Source organism: Pocillopora verrucosa, chromosome 2 (assembly GCF_036669915.1).
Source record: "Pocillopora verrucosa isolate sample1 chromosome 2, ASM3666991v2, whole genome shotgun sequence".
In the NCBI taxonomy this organism is placed as follows: Eukaryota; Metazoa; Cnidaria; class Anthozoa; order Scleractinia; family Pocilloporidae; genus Pocillopora; species Pocillopora verrucosa.
In genome coordinates this window covers 7,530,955-7,549,107 of record NC_089313.1, presented here as the reverse complement: position 1 = coordinate 7,549,107, position 18,153 = coordinate 7,530,955, and the positions used below count along the sequence as shown (strand labels likewise).

At 37.7% G+C, this 18,153-nt stretch overlaps 2 protein-coding genes and 1 pseudogene across 4 annotated transcripts; 1 reads left to right on the top strand and 2 right to left on the bottom strand.

Moving 5' to 3' along the window:
- Positions 1-18,153, bottom strand: part of LOC136279210 (2-(3-amino-3-carboxypropyl)histidine synthase subunit 1-like) — a 490,303-nt pseudogene that overhangs the window by 278,295 nt on the left and 193,855 nt on the right.
- LOC131793997 (replication factor C subunit 5-like) lies at positions 1,425-6,643 on the top strand. Its single transcript, XM_059111489.2, has 11 exons — positions 1,425-1,674; positions 1,986-2,050; positions 2,671-2,807; positions 3,121-3,200; positions 3,333-3,406; positions 4,071-4,230; positions 4,518-4,599; positions 4,707-4,836; positions 5,078-5,155; positions 5,357-5,411; positions 5,661-6,643. The coding sequence occupies exons 1-11, from the start codon at positions 1,640-1,642 to the stop codon at positions 5,755-5,757; spliced, it is 993 nt and encodes a 330-aa protein (XP_058967472.1). The 5' UTR covers positions 1,425-1,639; the 3' UTR covers positions 5,758-6,643.
- LOC131794011 (neuronal acetylcholine receptor subunit alpha-10) lies at positions 6,770-18,096 on the bottom strand. Of its 3 annotated transcripts, none has more exons than XM_066162679.1 (6): positions 17,687-18,096; positions 12,716-12,798; positions 11,866-12,017; positions 11,075-11,119; positions 9,816-9,925; positions 6,770-8,828 (listed from the first exon to the last, which is right to left on the bottom strand). In XM_066162679.1, the coding sequence occupies exons 2-6, from the start codon at positions 12,762-12,764 to the stop codon at positions 7,532-7,534; spliced, it is 1,653 nt and encodes a 550-aa protein (XP_066018776.1). In that variant the 5' UTR covers positions 12,765-12,798; positions 17,687-18,096; the 3' UTR covers positions 6,770-7,531. The 3 variants fall into 3 exon arrangements, with proteins under 3 accessions (XP_066018776.1, XP_058967495.1, XP_058967496.1); XM_059111512.2 differs by lacking the exon at positions 17,687-18,096 and adding an exon at positions 16,878-17,323; XM_059111513.2 differs by lacking the exon at positions 17,687-18,096 and adding an exon at positions 15,986-16,203.

Sequence of the window (18,153 nt, the reverse complement as noted above, 5' to 3'; positions counted from 1 at the left end):
TACCTTTTAAGGTTCTTGTGTCCTTCTTCACCAGAAAAATTCAGAAAGCTTGCGGAACATGATTTAATATGGCTATCATTTGGACAATAACAGAGGTACAGAATTAGACCTTTGAAGCTGACCGTAGTATCATCCTAGCAATGCAATTATATTGGGGAGCAGGGATTCAATTCCAGGAGTATTATATTTATGATGAGTTTAGCATTATGGGGAAATTGAAGCAAGTCGAAATAGCCTTAGATTCAGACTGCTTTCAAAGGTTTAACACACCTTTCAAGGTAGTGCGCAGTCTTCTTGCATTAGCAAATGTAGATGCACTACTCTGGGGACCAAGCCATGGCAAATACGCACGAAGACGCCCAAAGAGAATACATATCGACCAACTGATTGATAGATGAAGCAGGAGTGAAGAAATCCTAAATATTTTGAATGACAGATTACAATTGAAGAAACGTGTCATGGAAAGCCGAGCAAGCTCATCCTGATGGATATGATGACCAAATGCATGTGCAATAACTACTAATAATGGAAGAAAAAGCTCTGAAGTTTTAACCAATGTAGGGTTTTTCTGTATGTGAATCAAACATTTTTTATTAATACTAACCGGTAACTTTCAGTTTCTTATACCCATTGTTGGAAAGAAGCTGTTTAAAAAGCACATGAAAATAATATGGGCCTACCCAGTATACTTTGTTCATGATCAATGAAATGACCTTGGCAACCAATACGTGTGAATACGCTTCTATAGTGAGATCATCAATCATCAAACAGTTACAATATTAACACTGACATAGTAATAATGATGGTTCCCATTCCTGCATTGCTTCCACACGTTAATATAACGAATGGTGCATGACTAAAATTGACACACGCCTGTAGAAAAGTAGAGAAGGGTGAAACTAAGGGACCACTCTGGTGTCTGCAGAATTTTGGGAGGATCACACGGTTTTCAGGGGGATCGGAATGGGGATCAGTAGTGTCTAACAGAGTATCAAGGCTAAAGTAGGAGGCTCCAGAAAATTGATTATCAATGAGGGCGGATCATTAAAATAACACAGAGCCTAAGAGGAGGATATTTCACTGTAACAACCAAAATCCTCTGAGAAATTTGGGAGAAAGTTTTCTGTCAATTTAAGACACTCAATCATAAGCCTTTTCAGAGCTCATCTAACCACCTTTTCCAGAGAGAACAACTCTCATAGTTATCTGACTCATTAATTCGAATTTAAAAGCCTTTCCTTTTCTCTGTTTGATTCATGAAAAAAAAAAAAAAAAAGGAAAGAAAATGCTTGTTACTATCTCATTTGGCGACCATACCGCTGACAAGGAGCCAAAATGACCCTGGGCTCGAGATTAATACAAAACTTAATGTCAGCGGTCTAAATTCTTTTTGGCACGCGTACGTTATATGGCGCGAAATCGGCGGGAAATCAAACATGGCGAACTGAGCAGACTGTGTGACTCTTTATACTGACGGGTTATCATCTACTCGCCTTCATTTACCTCTCTTCAAGTGGTCAGCATCTTCGTGAAAGACATAAATATCATACGAACCGTATATCGTAAACAGTTTGCCTCCAGAATTTAATTTCGTGCACACTAGGCTCACAAGAAACCACAAAACTTGGATTTGGATAAAATGGTCGTTCCTGAACAAAAACGAAATCTCCCCTGGTAAGTTGAGATATGAAGTAGATCGTCGTATGTCTGTAGGTCCAGCATGTCTCACTTATTTGCATTCCCCCTGATTGACAGTGCTGATAATACATCGTGAATTATGAGCGACGCTAACACATGCTAAAAGGACATTTTGAGTCTGTGTACTCACAAAGAAATATTTTTGTTTGAGTCAAGGACACTGTTTTTAACTTAGACGTCATATTTAACGGGGAATGGAGTTTATTACTCCTGCATCACGTTGTGACAGTCTATGAAGTCAACAAGAGACTTTGAATATATGTATTCAATACAACATTTCCTAACAGGGTTGAGAAGTACAGACCCAACAGTTTGGAAGATCTAATCTCCCACAGGGATATCATCACAACAAGTAAGCTTATCTCCCTTGCGTTATCAGTAGAAGCACATGGAAGGTTTTACTGCAGTGTTAGCTTAGTGAATAGCGATTATCTCAGACTGTTTCTTACAATTATTTGTTATTCCAGTTATTACATAATAGGAATAGTCCATTTCAGTCTGTAATCATACATGTACGAGTGACTAAGAAAATCGGACAACTGCAAAGTAGGAGTTTGATATGTTAATCATGAGTATGAATACCAACAGAATTGGAGGACGTTAAGTCCTGTTACCAATTAAACCCAGTTATGACAAATTTGAGAAAGAAACTAGCAATCAGTTATATGTTTTCATCAACAAAAAAACAGTTAACTTGGCGAAATGCAAGATAACAGTGTGACTGAGCAAGCAGATATGTCAGCCTTTTGCCATTTCCTGTTCATTTAAAGACTATTGTGTAACTTGTTAATACTAAATTACCTGCTATACTCTCCTAACAACGCAGCACCACAGTTTCTTTAGATACTTATCCCCTTTATTGTGCAATTAACATGCATCTTATGACCATTATTAAGGCGTAAGATGTATGATTCAGTCTATGCTTGGATACAAGTGTTGTCAATAAAATCATTCTATTATAACTGTCAATAGTCAAAAGATTTATCGAGGAAGATCGATTGCCCCATCTGTTATTTTATGGTCCACCTGGAACTGGGAAGACATCAACCATATTAGCTGTTGCTAAACAGATCTACTCTCCAAGAGAATTCAACTCCATGGTTCTTGAGGTAAGAAAAGTGTTAAAGGGAAATGCTGTATACAAGTAGTGGCTACAGGAGATCATTTGTTTCTTCTTATTTTATATTCTCAGATTTGATTTTGAGAACATTTTTTTCCAAGACAGTAAAATTGTCAATAATTTATTGAATAATGGGTAGTTAAGATTTGTTATGCAGTACTTCAAATAAAAAATGTTCTCTCAAAGTTAATTCAGGGAAAAGGTGTGAATTGACATTTATATCATAATGAAACAGGGAGGGTTTATAGTGCTTTCTGTTATTAAATCTCAGCAACTTGAAATCTATAATGTTCTATTTTCAGTTGAATGCTTCAGATGATAGAGGTATTGGTATTGTTCGAGGAGCCGTTTTAAACTTTGCAAGTACAAGAACAATTTTTAAGTGAGTCAAGTATATTTAGAGCGTACAGTGTAAATTATCAACAACTGTCTGCCGATGAGTTGTATGAATAGTATTAGAAGTTCAGTACTCATGATTAAATACTTCAGCAATACGATTTCTTGTACACTGCAGATCTGGTTTTAAAATTGTAATTTTGGATGAAGCAGATGCTATGACTCAGGATGCACAGAATGCCCTACGAAGAGGTACATGTACTACCTACTGAACGTAATCATTGGTTTGGTCAGTTGTTGCCTTGTTTTCTTATCTCAGGAAGGTTGCCTCCTTAATTTATTAAGTTTATTGCATTGTGGTCACTTTTAAGTATTTTCACTAAGTAGTGTAGCTAAAACCATAATTTGTAAATTAAAATTAAATCTGACTACCTCATATGAAAGAAACCAGTAATATTATATTGTGTTGTATTGTAGTTTCATTGTCAGTGGTTTGTTCTTTAGTTTGTTTGAAGAAGAACTGACTGCTTGTACATTCCATCTGTTGCCTACAGTTCACAATGTGCACCTTTTGCCATTCTCTTCCCTAACTTTGTTGTGTTCTACTTCATTCATTTTCTTTTAAAGCCTCAGTATTTTTCTTTCCCCATAAAGAATTTACAATTTTCCTGGTCAGAGCTCACCTTTTAAAAGTTGTGGAAAAATTTCCTTTGATTAGATACAAAAACAGAACTTGTCCTCTCAGTCTCTTTAATCCTCTACACCCTGACATCTATTCTCATGACTTAAAACATTTGATTCAAGGGATAGATTGTAAAGAGAAGTTAGAACCTTGTCACTCTAAGGAATTAAAGGGTTAATCACTGTTAGTTACTTGCTAAATTTTAGTTTGGTCTCTTTCCATCTTTCTTTGCAGTCATGGAGAAATTTACAGAGAACACCAGATTCTGTTTGATCTGTAATTATCTGACAAAGATTATTCCAGCTCTCCAGTCTCGTTGTACAAGGTTTAGATTTGGACCTCTTGATAATGAACAGATGAAGAGTAGATTGGAACATGTCATCAAAACTGAAGGGTAAGGTTCTTACAGCATTGATTGACAATGGATTAATTCTGATATTTTAAAATTCAGTGTGAAACAAAGACATCACTGTAATTCTGAGGAAGATTATCTTTCAACTCCATAGCTGATTTCTCAGAGGCTCACTTAGATGTCAAATTACTAATGTTGAATTTTAAAATATTAACGCTAATTTTCAGATGAATATAAAGGCAAATGGGTTTGTAGCCTAATTTAACTAGGGTTAATGCACTCTCTTATTGAGTATTTTGATGCATACTCAGTGTGTGATTTGTTTTCAGAGTACAAGTTTCTGATGATGGAATGAAAAGTTTGGTCAGGCTGGCAAATGGTGACATGAGAAAAGCTCTGAACATTCTTCAGGTTAGTGCTAAGCTCTTGTTAAGTCTTAATTGTCTCTCCAGTCTCTTTTCATTTAAGTTAACAAAACTGTTCAATGGTGGTAACCTGTTTTAGTTGTCTCTTTTCAGAGCACTTCCATGGCTTTTAGCATTGTTGATGAGGTGAATGTATACACCTGTACAGGGCAACCTCTGAGATCAGACATTGCAAACATAGTAGAGTGGATGCTTAATGAAGACTTCAATACTGCCTATAGTAGTATCCTTTTGAACTGAACTAATTTCATTGTGTGGTGTTCAGTAAAGGGTGTTCTATGGAGCAAACAGTACTGCCTTAAGAGAATTATTCCTTCTATGATAATTTCAGTGAGGCTGAGTTAATATATCACATATCCGCTGGCCTCAATAACCATTTAATACTTAACATGAAACTGTATGATTTTTCTCATGTGATGCTGCATGAAAACCTACATTTCATACAATCCATAACCATTATACAGATATAACAAAACTAAAGACTTTGAAAGGACTTGCCCTACAAGATATTCTCACAGAAGTACACCTGTATGTACATAGAGGTTAGTAGCTTAACCTAGCGTAAACTTATCTTCATATCTGTTCTTAACTACCACCACCACTAAGCTTTTCCTTTTTCTTTTTTTCATCATTTTCATTTCTTTGTCACATTATCTTCCCCAAGATCACACTCTCATTCTATTTGTTTTGCTTCTTTTTATTGGACTTTCATAACTTAAAGGTTTTACCTTTTCCCTCTCTAGTTAACTTTCCTCAGAAAATCAGAATTCACTTGTTGGAAAAGATGGCAGATGTTGAGTAAGTAGAATATCTATGCAGAAACTTGTACAAAATTTTGACAGGGAATTCATGTTTGCTCATTTGAAGCTGAGTGAATATGTTTGCTGAGAGCTCTCTCTGGCTCTATATGATATAAACATTATGTTGTTTTGATTGGCAGTTTTGATTGGTTTTGTATATGAAAAAGTTTTCTTATTTACCAGTAAGATAGAAATCATGGATAGCTTGTCACATTTTTGTCTAATGGGATATGCTAATTGTTTTCAGGTACCGTCTAGCAGCTGGAACCTCGGAGAAGATTCAGCTTAGTTCACTGATAGCAGCCTTCCAAGTAGCTAGGGATATGGTTACACCTGACTCATAGAAATAGGGGGTTTTTTGTGCCTGAGGTTCTTTCATGCCATGAAAAAGACTTTTAATGGACAGAAAATATTGTACAAAGACTTTGTTGTGGAATTTTATAGGTGTGAGGGGAGAGAAATATATGGAAAAAGCATTGGGCACTATTCAGTCAAGACAAATGAGGATGAATAAACAACTTCACAAGCTAATTTAACACGAATTGTATTGTTTTTTGGTGGCCTTATACCATTTTTGTCAATCTGAAGTTATATATAACGTTACCTTCAACCAGTGTGTCCATGCTACCACTTAGGAGGTTGGGTTGTGTGATGGAACAGTTACTGCACTACTAAAATGTTCTAAGGGCATTTGATCCTCCCTTTTTTCATTATTATTAAACAATATGTTATGCCCCACAAGTGGAACATAAGTGTAAGGGCCCCACTTTATTCAAAACTCTTTCCATACCTTGTGGGGCTATCAAGATGGAATAATGATGTCCAGTACTGTTGATGGGCAGAAAACAAAGCACTATGAAGTCTGTAGAGAAGGCCTTGCTTAATGTAAAGTATCGCAAAATTATTGAACACGTATACTGTAGCAATTAAAATATTACTTAAGTCATGTGCCTTTCTTCAAATATGTTTGTTTACTTTTGCAAATGAAATTCATTTGTAAGCTTCTTTGGTTAAGATAGGATTAAAGTTGTCAGTTATTCAGGATTACATCGATGTTCTTTAGCAAAGAGAAGGGAGTGCTCTCTTTCAAACTGGTTACTGCTCAACTTGACTTGATCACACCGCGCCACTTTCTGAACCAATCACGACTTGGTCGCCTGTGTTTTCCCGCGCTTTAGAGAGTTCTTAGTTTTAGCTCTCAAGGTATTTTCCTCTCTTCTCGTTAGCTGTTGTGATTACTTAAGTTTTAGTATTATGAATTAAGAATTACGCACAGTCCTCTACTGCGAAAGAGACAAACGGAATACACTTGAAGATTAAGCACAAAAAAACTGTTTTGAAGGTTTATTTGTCGAAAGTTTGTGTTATCTCTAGTGAGGCTTAGTTTTATATCTAAAAATATAAATTTTTAATCGCAGTCAATGAAAGTTGGGCTTCAAAATTTTGCTAGGCAACATGAAGTCTGAGTAGTCCTTCACTTTTCCTTTTCTTCTGATTCAGTAAGGACTATTATTATGGCTACCTTTCTCGTCAGACGTAATATGATTATTGGCACCTTGTACAATTTCAGCGCTCAAGCTACAAAGTCGACTAACTCCTCGTGGGTAAACATGCTAAAAAGTGTCAACTCCTCTATGTATTCGTAAAACAAGTTAAAAAGACTACTCGGATGTTATCAAAACGAATTCTATTTATCCCAAATGATTAAAGAGCGATCTTAAACTTTTCTAAAGATCCATGCAGGACAAAAGTCATGGCAAACGACAGTCATCCAGTAACGAACGTGGCACACCACTGAATGGTTGGACAGGAATCACAGTTCGGAAATGTTGGGGCAGATCAGCCTTGGTTATTTTACAAGGGGTTTAAAAAGTGTTTGAAGGTACATTTGTAGCTAAGGGGTAAAAATTTAATGCAAGGAATGATACGAGCAAGCAAGTGAAAATAGATCAGCTCCAATCTCTACGCTCAGTTACCTGTCATGCATTTTATAAAAGTATAACTCCCTCTTTCTTCGCGTTGACCCAGGGTGAAGTAATACTTCACGCCCAACACGGGACAAAGTTCCTTTTTCCGAACACGTTGTCACGGTTTTCAAAAGGCTGAGTTGATGCTTTCTTATTGAGAAAGACGGAACCTTGGAGCCCGCAGGAAGATTGTCAGTAACGTGGCAATAAAGGAGAAGATGGAGATGATCAAAAACAGCCTGTCCAGCACACGCGCTGCCTTGATCCATTCCTTTTGGTTTTTAATCTTCTCTTCGGTCCAGTCAAGTACATTGCCTGTAAGAAACTGCGAGTCGACTTGTCGCGGCCTGCTACGTGTCGCTGATGAAGACCGCTTCTTTCCCGCCCGGCCGGAATTTGTATCCCGAGAACGAAAACTGTTGTTCCTCTTAAGCTTTTTGAAGCAGTCCTTTGAGAACCCGACAGTTTTGGTGTGAGTGTTTTGTGGCGACGCTGCGAGATTCAAGAACGAGTGATCCCCGTTTGCGGTACCGTTCGGAGAAAGCGTGCAAATGGTGCCAGACTCTTGCACGACCCACGTGGTCAAATTCTGATCGCGTCTCGTGCTCTTTTCTTGTTCGTATACATCTTCTTCGCAAAACTCTGAGTCACTGCAGGATACCCCCCTCTCAGCATCCAGAGCATTGCTGTTTTCAAGTCTTCGTCGAAGAACGCTTTTTCGATGGATTTCGTTCCAGTTCTTTGGTTTTTGACATGGAAACAGCACGCGCGCTAGACATTGAAGAATCACTTTTCTCATAGTCTTAGGCATTCGACGCCTGTTGCGATGGTAAAAATTTAAAATAAGCGTAGTTACAGCCAAGGAAAGACCTATTTCCAACATGATTGCGAAATAGAACTGTCCCAGGAGTGGAAAGCCGTACGAAGGCATGAGCTCGGAGCTGAGTTGCTGAAACACAGTCATTGCGAGCAGAACTGTGATACTCAGTCCAATACGTTCGCCTGACTCAGGTGGAAGAACAAAACCCAAAAATATCATGGAAGAAATCAGCGAGCATGGAATAATCAACTTCAGAATGTAGTCCAATGATTCTCGTCGGATTTTCACACTCACTGTTATGTCCACAAATTCGTGAGGGCAGCATTGATACTTGAGAGCATTTCTCTTCGCGGTCAGGTTCAGCATTTTCCATTCACCATTTTTGATGTAGTATGTGTTCAGGGTGCTGCCGTTTTTTACGGCCAAATCTATCTTTGCTCTGTCGAAGGCCCAAGAACCGAATTTTAATCGACATTCTTGATCGTCGAAAGGAAAGTTTGTGACATCCACGCTACAGATGCTTTTAAACATGGCAGGGTTTAGCCACGTGTTTTTGCCATCATATCGCAGTTCTACGTTAGTGGTATAAGTCGTCCTACCGCCTCCCATTCGCTCCTCTTCGTCTATACTGCAACGCAAGTAAAGGGAAACATGGAGACTAAATAGGACAGTTAAGCTTTGAGAGCGACTAAGATTGTTATTTCTCCTTACAATATCACCCCGGAATCAAACATTGAGGTCATGAGAACAAAGCAAATGATCACAAATTAAAGCTCTTGATTGTTAAACAAACTCTCCTTGTGAGCACCTTAGGAAATACGCAGAGAAGGGCCTCAGAGAACAGTATGGAGAATATGCATACTGATGTTAGGTTTGCGTTGTCTGGATAACGTGAACGGCGACGTCTAATTTTTTCAAATTTCTATTTCTAATTTAAAACTGTGTTCCATATTCAGTTTCGAGTCAGTTTTGACAAAGAGAAACCAACTTAATGACTCTGGAGTATCGCGAGATTCGTAGGTAAAATATAAGTTCATTTTTTTAATCGACGTTTTCCACGGCGTCGCCGTCGTCGTTTCTTAATTCAGGGTCGGCCAGGGTTTTTGGGTATTCGGTATTCAGGGGCGTTTTAAATCGGGTATACGGTATATTGCAGCTTAAATATGGGTATTCAGTATATCACTTTCTTTGAATTTCAGGTATAAGGTATTCAAAGCTTCGATTATTTTCGGGTATATTTGAAGGAATTTGGGGTATTTTGGGGTATTTTGTCGATTTTTTTTCGGGTATATTGGTATTCCACTACCCCCCCTGGCCGACCCTGTTAATTAAACTCAATATCGTTTGTCATTGAATGGCAGTAAGGATATTCATAGCATCGTTTCTTTGCGTGGATCAGTTCAGAATATTCTTTCACTAGGTGCAGAGCAACCTTAAATTCTCGGTAGTTAAAGGTGGTTTATGTCGAAAAAGTGATCTATCGTCCTGGAAAATGATTGGAAGCATCGAACCTTCACTGAAAGAAGTAGTCCGACCCCGAGTTGTCCTTTCTCGGAAGGAACGCAAATCGGATCAGTGAAAACTTTGGAAATCGAGCCAATGTAAAACGACTTACTTGTTGTATAATAGTGTGTCAGGCACCCAGATGTCGCTTGGAGACACATGAATTTCCTCCACTCCTCCATATTCTTTTGGATCCCATTTTAGCAAACGGTTCTCCCAATACTACAAAAATTTCAAGAATTGATGATGGTCTTAGGATCATCAAATACGGCTTCACAGAGCTTACCATTGTCCATTAGATCAGTTGGATCTTAAAGGAATGTCAACTGCTGAGAGCATTGTGTGCGTGCCATTGGAAAATGAAACCTCAGACAGAATCACTTTTCTTTTCACACCATAGTCTATTTAAGAATTTTGGTGTCTATCATTAAGTTATCATGATCGACTCCTTAAAACCTTTTTTTTTCTGACGGAAACCTTCCTAAGAACTTCAATTTCCTTGAATTAACTTTATTCGTATTGGTTTTATGATGAATCACAAAAGATAGAAATCATCTCTTGTCAAGATTTACCTCTTAACAGGGACCGCGCAGCAAGTTTTTAAGTGGCGGGGAGGCTATTTTCGGCTCCGTTATTTTCGTTAAATTATTTTTTGTTTAATTTATTTTTATTTTTGCAAAAAAGTGGAGGAGCGAAAGCCCCCTAGCCCCTCCCTCTGCGCGGTCCCTGCTTCATCATAACCATTGCAATTTTCATTAAATATGATCGATGCATTAGCAGTTAGAGTTGTAATCGGACAACTGTAGTTGGACAGTTGAAGCAGCCAATCATACTTAATCCTTTCACAGTCAAATCCACTTATCACAAAATTGATCACAATAACCTTAGCAACAATCACCTATCCCAAAAATATTGTGGAATTTCCAAAGTTAAGGAATTTTTTACTTAGAAATTGTCTCTACTGCACATGTTTGTCCTGAATGCATTTTTTTCTGGGAAATTGTAACAGTTATGATTAATTGATAAAAGGACTTTGTGTCGTCCAATCCTGTTTGTAATGATACTCGTAATTACAGACTGAATTGGACTCTACTCGGTCCTATCACCGTTATTAATTGGAAAAGATGGCCTATGAAGATATATTTCTCAGACAACAATATGGCCTGGGGGTCGCAAGTTTTGTTAGAGATACTTTTGATTGCAAGTAGGACCGGAAATTCGATTAAACACTCTTGAAGGCAACAAAAGTGTGAAACAAGTAAAGCAAAGAGCACGACGAATGGGAAAAAACTTAGCGTAATCAAAACGCAGTAGTTATGTCACTTTTCCTTCAGAACCACTAGTATACTAAAAGTTGATAGTTCTCCATACCTGATTCACCCATGCATACGTGGTGATGTACTGACTTCTTGCACTCTGTAAAATATAAATTTTTTAATTATTACCTTATTCGCGGCAGTTTCTTTAGATTTCCTGGCATAAAGCGACGTATGAGAGTGTTTCGCTGAACCTTCATTATATTATAATTAATTGTTAAGTATAACGCGCGCGCTGTTTATGTTTAATGTAGTACGCGTGCACTCCGTTTGAATTCATGTATTGCAATAATTATCGCAATGTTTACCGCGTAAAACATTTGATGAAAGACGTGTAAATTAGTTGTTCAGTTGTGCAGGTTAGATTCAACTTAGATAACCAGTGTAACCAGTGTAACCAGTGTAATTGCTAACCAGTTAGTGTAATTGCTAACCAGTTATTTGCCACAATGTATGTCAAATACGGAGGCAGTCAAGAAGTAAGTTTTCAGTTCATTTCCAGGTTATTGCTGTTAATCTTCGGTTTGTTTTGAGCAATTGTAAGGCCAACGAAGTTTCTTTGTATTTTAGATCGAATTGTGTTATTGAATTAAACACGGTTCTATCTCCGTAATGGTTCTTTGGCCCTCTGGGCGAAGGAACAGGAGTATGGTTGATACCTTGGCTGAGATACTAGTGTATCACAAGTCTCGGCCCCACTCCTCACCCCGACAAATCCCAGGGTTTTTCATAAATGTTTTCTGTTTACTGTTGATAATCAGAATGGGGTCATCTCCTAGTACAAATTCCGAAAAGTTATCGTCAGACGCAGCCACCACAGGAATGTAAACAAAAAAAGACACTCACCACATCAAGGATCCGAATAAGTTGAAAATCAAAAGTGACCACTACCGGACCTGTCCCTGGTAGTCTGGGGTGTGCATGCTTGTTATATCCTTTGAATAACTCCTTGTGAAGGCGAGTTTCATTCACTTCCAGTGCTCCGTTCACCATGAAAACTGAAATTAGATATAGTTTAAACGAGTGCCCTTCTCGATTTCGGAGAGAGCCTGGGAAACTTCTTCAAAAGGATGCACGTAATGCTGTTCTTATGAATCAAATTAGTTACTAAGAGCATCGATTGATGACACTACGATAGCAGATTTTAAGTAGTCGAAGCAACAAATTCCTCTTCTAAGTACTTTACATTAGATAAACTGCATAGCAAAATGTCTTTTGGAGGGCAGCTGGAAATCGTTTTGGCCAATTACATTTTGGCCAAGAATTACGAGCTTGACTACTGAGCAGGTTATCAAAAATACTGCTAGGATCATGCCAACTTGCTTCAGTTCATATAGTACGTTTAATTGTTGGTCTTCGTGTTTTGTTATTCACATTTTAATCTAACCTGGCATCTAAATGTGCTGTTCATCTATTATGCAGCACTGATGAAGTTCAATTTCGTGTGAAAGCAGCTTTGTTTTAAAAACGATAAAAATGGCTCCTCCGAAGTACGGTTATTGGCATTGAGTTACAACACTAATTAGAAAAAAGAGAAAAATCTTTCTCTTTTCGAAAACGGGGTATAATACATATGTATAAAGAGATGCCCTCCGTGTCGAAGGTTAGTAAGCTTTGATACGCAGTTGTGAAGGCCATACAAGGGGCTAACATGGAATACAAAGTCACAAGTTAGGAAATACCAAAATATTCCTACCTGTGGAGCGTAAAACGACAATAAAGAGAACGATATCATTGCACCTCATCTTTTTTCCTCTCCTCAAGACGGTGGTCTGTTTACTGCAAAGAAAAACGAGAGAGTTTATATCCCTCTTTCAAAATGACCAGACAGAGAAATTCAACTTCTTAAACAGCTGTGTCTGTACTTGAGCAATTCAGATAAATTTGAATATCTCTGAAAATTACAAAGGTAAGTTTGGGTTCTATCAACCGTAGTGCAAATCAGAAAAACAATTAACAGTGTCATTTGAGAGGAGGACTGCTGGCAACGAAGTTTAATTTATAATCGGGCTCAGAGTACACAGGAGGCAATAACGACATCTTGCTTAAAAAAGTTTAAACTTGAGCAATAATAAAAGTTTTGAAGAGTTGATAAAGATGTCAACGTGAATTGCTCATTCTATGCAAAAAGCTCACTAGGTAGCTTTTCCGAAGACTGAGAGAAAAACTGTTTTTCTCCAGTTGTAGCGTTCCTCTTCAGAAAATAATTATGTTTTAATCTTAGGTTCGTTTTTTTTTTCTGTTTACATTCGTAGTTTTTAAGCAATATAGAAACCATGACTATCAGTCAGGGGCTTTTTAATAACTGCCCTCCATAACTCTCATTGCAAGGAAATTTTTCACACCATTTTTTTTAGAGCTGTTGCATTTCTAAGTAGTGTAGACATCATCATGTTTCCTAAGAGTTATTTTCAACTTACTTTATTTGAAGCTCAGAATTCGCAATATAGGGAAAATAACATTCCTTAACTAATCATGTGATGTCAGACACGAACCATGAAGTAGCTATTTTAAAAACGCTCCGTAAGTAATATGTTTCTCAGAAGTTCTTACCGTTTGGGCGAAACGAAAAGTTAAGTATGCCTCCAAAGACCTTTGATTCTGTATGAAAAGCTGAAGCTATACGAAATCAGCTTTTTTGAATTGTGTTTACTTGTGTTTACCATGTACCATGCCGTTAAGCAGCCCCCAGCCGGGAAGATGTTAGAGCGAGGTTAGATGAAAAGTCTTTTTGGTCAATTTGCGTCTTTGTTCTACACGAAAAATTGTCATGGGTCACGGTTTATCATAGGTTCGGCGACCACAAAGAGAATATTCACATAGACTTGTTTGGATGGTCAGTAGAGCGCATATAGACTACAGTCTCGCCATATGCAAGACATTTTCTATTTTGGCCTTTTGGTCTTTTGTGTTGCCTGTTTAGGTTCAAATCCTGAAATCCATACCCGGTGGTACATACCCACCGCGGCCAGATAAGAGAGTGTTGAGCATCAAAAGAAGTACGTGATGGATCTACCCTGGATGCTTCCTGTCCTTCTGCATATGCGAGGTGTTGAAAACTGAGGTGATCGCTTAAATAGATCTCGGTTACTGTTCAGCACCGCTATTCACTTCATTCAAACGAAATCTATCTCATAAATTTCAACTTAACGAAAATAAAACACGGGTAGACTAAACTACCCCCTGACTCACTTGGCGACGAAGGTCCTCATTTTTCTTTCAAAGCAACACACCGTAGATAGCTTTCTTTTTGCAAAGCTTTTTGAACGTCGAAAATTCAAGGTTGGTTGAGAGGGCTACTTTTTGAACAAACCATGGTAATTCGTCCAGACCATCTTGCGGAAAGTGGTACGTGTTTTCAAGCGAGGACAATTGGTAAAATGTTAGTATCGGAGTTTTTTAATTAAAAATCATCGTTTCTGATGGTTCTTGGTCGTGCCTGCAGGTGTTGCAATGAAAACTGTAGCACGCTAAAGATCTTAATTGTCTTTGTGCAATGTTTCTCTCCAGAAAATTGTTTAAACTTTCATTAATATTTCAGCGACTATTCGACTTCCTTCAAAGTTATTCTTACTTGGCAAAACCTTTGAATAGGGGGTCTCCCTGATTTTTTAAGGTGATTTTAATTTTTAAAAGATCGTTTGAATTATATCTACAGTTATCTTTCCGCGGTTGGTACCCTGGAGGGTGATTGAAAACCAGCGATAATGTCTTCCATTCCGTGTCTGTTACTTTTCAGCTGTGGGTTTTGTGACAATCTACTCATCAAGAACTGGCCTTACATAAATTTTTCCTATTGTGAGAAAACAATTAAAAGATAACACTTCTCCTCTGACTGAGTCTTTATCACAACGTTTCTAAATAACAAAAAAAAAGTACATTTTGTGTAAAGAAGTTACTAGGTACTTTGATATTTAATACTTGTATTCGTAACTGCTAGATATTTCAAAGCAATTTCGCAAGAGGTATGCGATGCAAAGGTAAAGTTAATTTTTTTTCCAAATTAACATACCATACTTTGGAATAAGAACAAACCACAACTTAAGCGGTACGTGAAGAGGATTTCTTAAAAATCTTTTGCCTTCAACTTTGTAATGTAGATGTAAACATAGCCTTAACAACACTATAAATTAGGCAGATTTTTTTTTTTTTGCGATAAGTTCATATCATTTCTTTGTAATAAAGAATCGTTGTTTATGTGTCGTTCACACTTATATATTGCCAATTGCGGTTTTTTAGACGGGTGGAACCTATGTTTTGAAAAATGTATTTGTAAATACAAATAACTTAAAAGTATTTGGGTTATAAAATAAATTTTGTAGAGACGCCAGTTCTATTGTCATGCTAAATATTTCCCAAGGCAATGTAAACCAGTTCCAAGATAACACCTTTAGGGAATTGAATATGCAAAATTTTAAAATCTATGATTCAAAAATACATACATATATATGGCAAAACTAAAGCGCAATTTGAAGTTAACTTTTGAACTTGGCTAAAAAAATGTTTACACCGTTATCCCAACCATACTGACATTCAGTAAATTGGAAAGTCTTTGTGACGACAAAAACAATTTAAAAGCACTTGTCTTCTCTTGCGTGCATTAAAGACGTTTAAATTTCGTCTTAACGGCTTATAGATAAATTCAACGAATGTCACCATATGAAAAAATTAAGAGTGACTCTGGCTGTCGGCTTCGTTATAAAACTGACTTTAATACTACAGATCACGTGAAAAGTCAGTGAGTCATGGCGCTTAACATATGAAGGGCTGAAAATTGTACTCCTGAGATTCATTCCTAACGCTTTTAAAAATCTATTTAACGTAACTGAAAGTTTTTGTGTGATGGTGAATAAACAACACGAAAATTTTCAGAAAATTACTGCAACATTTCTCAAGTTAAACAGTTGCCTCAGAAGAGCATAAACATGGAAACCTCAACGTGCAACTAAACAAGATTGTACCTTACCTTGCAATTGATTATTTGCAGCAAATAAGTAGCCACAGAGAAGGCGAAACGAAAAAAAGAGGCCTAATGATCCTCAATTATCAAGGTTTCTGACTTATTGAGCTTCCTTGCTATCAAATTTACTCTATAAGGTGATGGATGTTTCCTTTCAAAGTGATAGCTTTTTTAGGGGGTGGAAACTCCAAGGTTTAAAACAGTTAGGAATGCGAGCCATTCACCTGCTCATCACGGAGAATTGACTCGAATGTTGACAATGCAATCGATAGAAAATAAACCAAGTAAGCTAACTAACAATTAAAATGATGAATATTTTATGAACATGTAAAGCAGAGTAACTGATTGGATGAAAGATATACGAAGCTCGAGGCTCTTAACATATCGCACTGAGTTGAACACATAACAAAGGAAATTCGCCTCTTTAGCTGGCAGCTAACATCACGTTGTTAAAAATATGAGGTTCAACTTGAAAATTCATTTTTCTTTCCCCGTCGAGAATAACATTCAGCTGGTATTCATCATTTTAAATATTTCTTATGACGACTACAGCCTTATCTTTATCGAGCTTTAATCTCTTCAAACTCTGTTTGAAACTGAAAGAAAACTCACCATGTCTAAACAAAATCAAAATATATTGCCAGTCTTGAGGGAGGGGGTTGTTCGAAAACTCTGCATGTTGCCGTTTTGTTGTTAAGAAAATTCTTACTCGTTTTAATTTTTAAAAATCAGATTTCAGTAAATCTTTTCGTTGCGTAATTGCGGTCCCTCGCCAGTGTCAAGATTTCCATTAAAAACCCACACTCAAAAAGGTATCTCTAAAGCACTTGAATAAAGGTGAAGATTTTATTTAATCCATTATGCAAAAAAGAGAGCGTTAAGGATTGACTAAGCTTACCTTAAAGAATGCTGTTTGAATCGAAACAGGCGAAAGTTCTAGACTTTTCCTCACCGGGGGCGACGGCGCTAAAGAAGAAGCAACACTAACGAAAACTCTGGACAATTGAAAATCTGTCTCGGTATTCCAGCCAATTTATGAGTGTTGACGTGGTGTGTAGACTCTAACAGAGCAAGTTCACAATATTGAAAGTGATCCGGGATTATAGCGCTTTTATATTACCTCGCTTTGTGATTGGTCCAGAAAACTTCACCCTCTAAACCAATCAGATGCAAGATTAAAACCAAACGGAGTGACGTTTTTTCAGGTTCAGCTGCAGGCAATTTTAATGGTTTGACTTAAATTCTTATTCAGGTTTCTCATGATGTTTGCTTTGGTTCTGATTAGCTGTTGGGATTGCTTTGGATTTGTCACTCGCAATACAATCTTAACTTTAACGACGCCTATACGGATGTGACTGTGAGCAATGCCTAGAACGACTAAATTCTCTCTGTTTTATCTCACGACCTGTCTGGCCCCACTCCCATAAACTTATGAAATAACCATTATGAGAACTGACGTGTATGGGACCGAACGGGTTTGACGTGAGCCAGTCTGAAAAAGCCGCCAGGAGCCCCACTCAAACAGCTATTACAATTTCCAAGGGCATGGATTCTAATGGCGGATTGACCTCAAAATAAAACAAAAATGAGAAATAAGTGGATGGTCGATCTCGAGGTCATGACGTACTTGGTCCGTACGTCATGACCTCGAGATAAATATAATTCAGTTCGGCCCTCCCACTCAGTCAGTAAGTACGTACATATTACCTTTTTTTGCGTGATCGGAACTCTAATAACCGAGGTTTGTGAATGATGCATGTGAATGACGCATTTTTGTGATCCAAGTCTGTGATATTGATGCCATAAACTTGCCATTCCTCTTTTCCAAAAAGACTTAGTTGCTACGCGCGCTCCTGTCTTTCAAAACTCCAGTCTTTTGACTTGGTGGTAAAAATGGCTCTAAGTTTGGCTTTGGCTACAGAATGCGCTCTCCATCGGTGTATCAGCGTAATTTTGGGAGAACACACTCCTCAAAACCTCGAAAGACACTCTTACTAGTACGTGACTTGCGAACATTCCTCGTCGTTACCTCAACATCGAGTATGGGTTCTGTTGCGAAGCGGAAGCCTTGATCTTTTGTTGACTCACGCAGTGTTGCTATTTTTTTGTTAGTCGTTATTCTGATCGCCTAAGGAATCTACCTTACCTGTGTACGTGCGTGCTATAAATTCGCT